General features: G+C 39.5%; 1 protein-coding gene and 1 non-coding gene across 2 annotated transcripts; one reads left to right on the forward strand and one right to left on the reverse strand.

Moving 5' to 3' along the window:
* Positions 1–2208: 2208 nt before the first annotated feature.
* On the reverse strand, positions 2209–3293 carry LOC135148455 (uncharacterized). Its single transcript, XM_064083680.1, has 2 exons — positions 2859–3293; positions 2209–2766 (listed from the first exon to the last, which is right to left on the reverse strand). The coding sequence occupies exons 1-2, from the start codon at positions 3291–3293 to the stop codon at positions 2209–2211; spliced, it is 993 nt and encodes a 330-aa protein (XP_063939750.1).
* Positions 3294–3348: 55 nt separating this feature from the next.
* On the forward strand, positions 3349–3455 carry LOC135148558 (small nucleolar RNA R71). Its single transcript, XR_010286638.1, has one exon. It is a non-coding gene; the product is annotated as a small nucleolar RNA R71 (small nucleolar RNA).
* Positions 3456–4375: the final 920 nt, after the last annotated feature.

The raw sequence follows: 4375 nt of genomic DNA on the forward strand, positions 1-4375 counted from the left end.
ATTCTCGATAAATGGTCAGCCACTTTATTTTCAACACCTTTTCTATCTTGTATCTCGATATCAAACTCTTGAAGTAGAAGTACCCAACGAATTAACCGAGGCTTTGCATCCTTCTTTGCAATTAAATACTTAATTGCCGAATGGTCAGTGAAGACAATAACTTTCGTGCCCACCAGATAAGAACGAAATTTGTCAAAGGCAAATACCACAGCAAGAAGCTCTTTTTCAGTCACCGTGTAATTCAACTGAGCTTCTGCCAAAGTACAACTTGCATAGTATATAGGATGAAATACCTTGTTCTTTCTTTGACCCATCACTGCTCCCACGGCATAATCACTAGCATCACACATTAATTCAAATGGCAAGCTCCAATCTGGTGCAATGATAATGGGTGCAGAAATCAACCTTCGCTTTAGCTCCTCGAAAGCCTTTAAACATGCTTCGTCAAACAGAAAAGGAGTATCATTCTCCAATAACTTGCAAAGAGGCTTGGAAATTTTGGAGAAATCTTTAATAAACCGTCTTTAGAAACCTGCATGCCCAAGAAAACTTCGAATGCTCTTAATAGAGGAAGGTGGAGGTAACTTCTCAATGACTTCAATCTTCGCCTTATCAACTTCGATTCCCTTCCTTGAAACTTTATGCCCCAACACAATTCCTTCCTTCACCATAAAGTGACATTTTTCCCAATTGAGTACAAGATTGGTATATTCACATCGTTCTAAAACCTTACCCAAGTTATAAAGACAATCATCAAGAATCCCCAAATACTGAGAAATCATCCATGATACCTCTAGAAAGTCACCAACCATGTCTGAAAAGATAGCCATCATACATCTTTGAAAAGTTGGAGGGGCATTACATAGCCCGAATGACACCCTTCTGAAGGCAAAAGTACCATAAGGACAAGTGAAAGTAGTCTTGTGTTGATCTTCGGGAGCAACTGTTATTAGATTGTAGCCAGAGTACCTATCAAGAAAACAATAATACTCTCATCCAGCCAGTCTATCCAACATCTGATCAACAAAGGGCAATGGAAAGTGATCTTTTCTAGTGGCTTTGTTCAGCTTCCGATAGTCAATGCAAATTCTCCAACCGGTGACTGTTCTCGTAGGGATCAACTCGTTATTTTCATTTTTTATCACCGTGATTCCACCTTTCTTTGGCACACACTGAACTGGGCTCACCCATGCACTATCCGAGATCGGATAATAATTCCAGCATCTAGCCACTTAATTACCTCTTTCTTCACCACTTCCTTCATAATAGGATTCAGTCTGCGCTGGCCTTCAATTGAACCTTTGGCACCATCTTCCAACAAGATTTTATGCATGCAAATAGATGGGCTAATACCTTTGATATCTGCAATACTCCACCCAATAGCTTTCTTGTGATTCTTCAGAAGCTCTACCAATTTCTCTTCTTGGGCAATAGATAATTCAGCAGAGATAATAACAGGCAAAGTGGAAGGTCCCAAATAAGCATATTTCAAATGAGAAGGAAGAGCTTTTAGTTCTAACTCTGGTGGTTCATCAATTGATGACTTAGGAGTCCTGAACTCCCTTGACGACGAATCCAAGGACTCAAAGCGTCCCCTAGTTCTTGCAACCTGTGAATTAGCTTCCAACCAAGCTAAAAGTTCAACATTGTCATCTTCTTCTTGAGAAACATTCAGTATTAATTTCTCCAAAGGATCATGAGAAGAATTAGAGTCTAATTTATCAGAAATTAGCTCATCAAATATGGTGATAGCCGAGCAATCTTCTACATCATCAAAATATTTCATTGCTTTGAAAACATTGAAAGTCACCTTTTCATCATGAACCCTCATAGTTAGCTCTCCGTTTTGCACATCGATGAGAGTTCTTCCTGTAGCAAGAAATGTTCTTCCCAAGATAATGGGAACCTCTCGATCAGCTTCATTGTCCAACACGATGAAATCAGCAGGGAATATGAACTTGTCTACCTTGACCAGAACATCTTCAATCTTTCCCTCTGGATGAGCAAGAGATCTATCAGCTAGTTGAAGAGTGACAGAAGTAGGCCGAACTTCTCCAATCCCCAATTTTATGAACACCGACATAGGCATCAAGTTTATGCTAGCCCCCAAATCACATAATGCCATCCCACAATAAGAGTCACCAATAGTTCAAGGAATAGTGAAACTCCCTGGATCTTTCATTTTGGTAGGCAATTTATGTTGATACACTACTTCGTTAGAGCTACAGTTTCAAACTCCCCCAGCCTTCTCTTCTTTGTAAGAATGTCTTTCATGAATTTCACGTAATTAGGCATCTGCTCAAGAGCCTCTACAAGTGGAATATTGATGTGAAGCTGCTTCAAAACATCAAGAAATTTCTTGAACTGAACATCCTGTTTTTTCTTTTGAAACCGTTGGGGAAATGGAGGTTGTGGCTGAATGTGCGATTTTTCAGGAGAAGCCCTTAGTGGAGATACCTTGTCATTATCGCTTTCTTTATCATCAGAAATTTCCTCATTGCCACTAGGTTCAACATAATCATCATGTTTGGCATCAGTAGCATTGTTCCCTAAAACTTTTCCGCTTTTCAGTGTCATGGCTTTACAATGCTCATTCCCAACACCCTTAGGCTTTTCGGTGTCGCTAGGGAGAGTGCCATGTGGTCTATTTCTTAGCTCATTCGCTAGTTGCCCAACTTGATTTTCCAAGTTTCTTAAGGATGCTGCTTGACTTTGGACCAGAGCTTCAGTCTGAGATCTACTAGCTTCATTCTTGATGATGTACTCCTTCAACATATTTTCAAGTACTGAGGTGCTTGTTGAGAAAATCCGGGTGGATAATTGGACTTTATGTTGCTATTTGAAGTTCCAGAATTTGCCCCTTGATTGTTCCAAGAAAAATTAGGATGTTGCCTCCATGACTGATTGTAAGTATTCGAGTAAAGGCCACCCTTATTTTGATTTCCCATGTAAAAGACAGATTCTGGATTAGAAGGACAACTATCATAAGTATGAGCCTCACCGCAAAATACACAAGAAATATTCTTGGTTTGATTAATCTGTGAACTGAGGGATTGCTCCTTAGATTGATTACTGCCCATGCTCAGATTCTTGAGCATATGCTCCATAGATGCTAGTTGAGCCTTCATCGAAGTTATAGAGTCCACGTCATAGATTCCAGCTACCTTTTTACCTGTTTGAGCTCTAGAAGATGACCACTGATAGTTGTTGGTTCCAATTGTCTCAAGAATTTCATAAGCCTGATTATAAGACTTAGAGAGAAGAGCCCCATTTGCTAATGCATCCACCACCATCTTTGTTTAAGCATTGAGACCATTATAAAAAGTCTCCATCTGAATGCAATGAAGAATACCATGATGAGGACATTTTCTGAGTAATTCTTCAAATCTCTCCCATGCATCATACAAAGATTCATCATCTTGCTGTTGAAAAGAATTGATCTCATTCCGGAGCTTTGCATTCATAGTGGGAGGAAAATACTTGCTCAAGAACTTTTCTGTCAAATCATTCCATGTTGTGACTGATCCTGCCGGTAAAGAATTTAGCCAGGTTCCACCTCTGTCTCGCACAGAATAAGGGAATAATTTCAAGCGCAAAGCATCTTCAGTTACTCCTTGAAATTTGAAAGAATCACTGATCTCCATGAATAGACGAAGATGAAGGTGAGGATCCTCGGTAGGCATCCCACTGAATTGACCAATAGTCTGAAGCATTTGGAACATGACCGGCTTCAACTCAAACTGTGTTGCTTGAATATTGGGTCTTATGATCCCCGAATTTAATTCGTCGAAACGGGGTGCCGCATATTGCCGAATAGCATGATCTTTATCATCCACAATAAATTCACCAGCTGGAATGTCTCCATTATTAACGTTGTCACCCATAGCTACTTGTGTTTGCTTGATCTTGCGTTGTGTTTTTCTTCTTCTATTGAATGTTCGCTCAATTTCAGGATCAAAGTCAAATACCACTGGGTGTCTTTCGCTCATGCACAAAGAGACCTGATGAACACAAAAAAATTACTCCCGTTAGAACAGAAGTAACAAAAACCAAATTGTAAGAATATCAAATTCGCAATTAATAACTAAAATAGTCCCCGGCAGCGGCGCCAAAAACTTGTTGCGTACAATATTCTTAACAAAACACCAAAATCCTCATGCTAGGATTCCATAAAAATCCCAACTTTATACAATTAGTTCATACTCAAAATATCATCATCAACCAAGAATAAGAAACACATGTTCATGATAACAAGAGTTAAGGAGAGAATTCTAAACAAAGAGATGAAGAAACAAATCCACTGAATGTCTTCAATGGCTGAAATCTCTTCCGTCTCGCTTCTTCTTTCTCTCTATGCGTGTGCCTCCCTTCTCTA

The sequence above is a fragment of the Daucus carota genome, chromosome 8 (genome assembly GCF_001625215.2).
Source record: "Daucus carota subsp. sativus chromosome 8, DH1 v3.0, whole genome shotgun sequence".
Lineage (NCBI taxonomy): Eukaryota > Viridiplantae > Streptophyta > Magnoliopsida > Apiales > Apiaceae > Daucus > Daucus carota.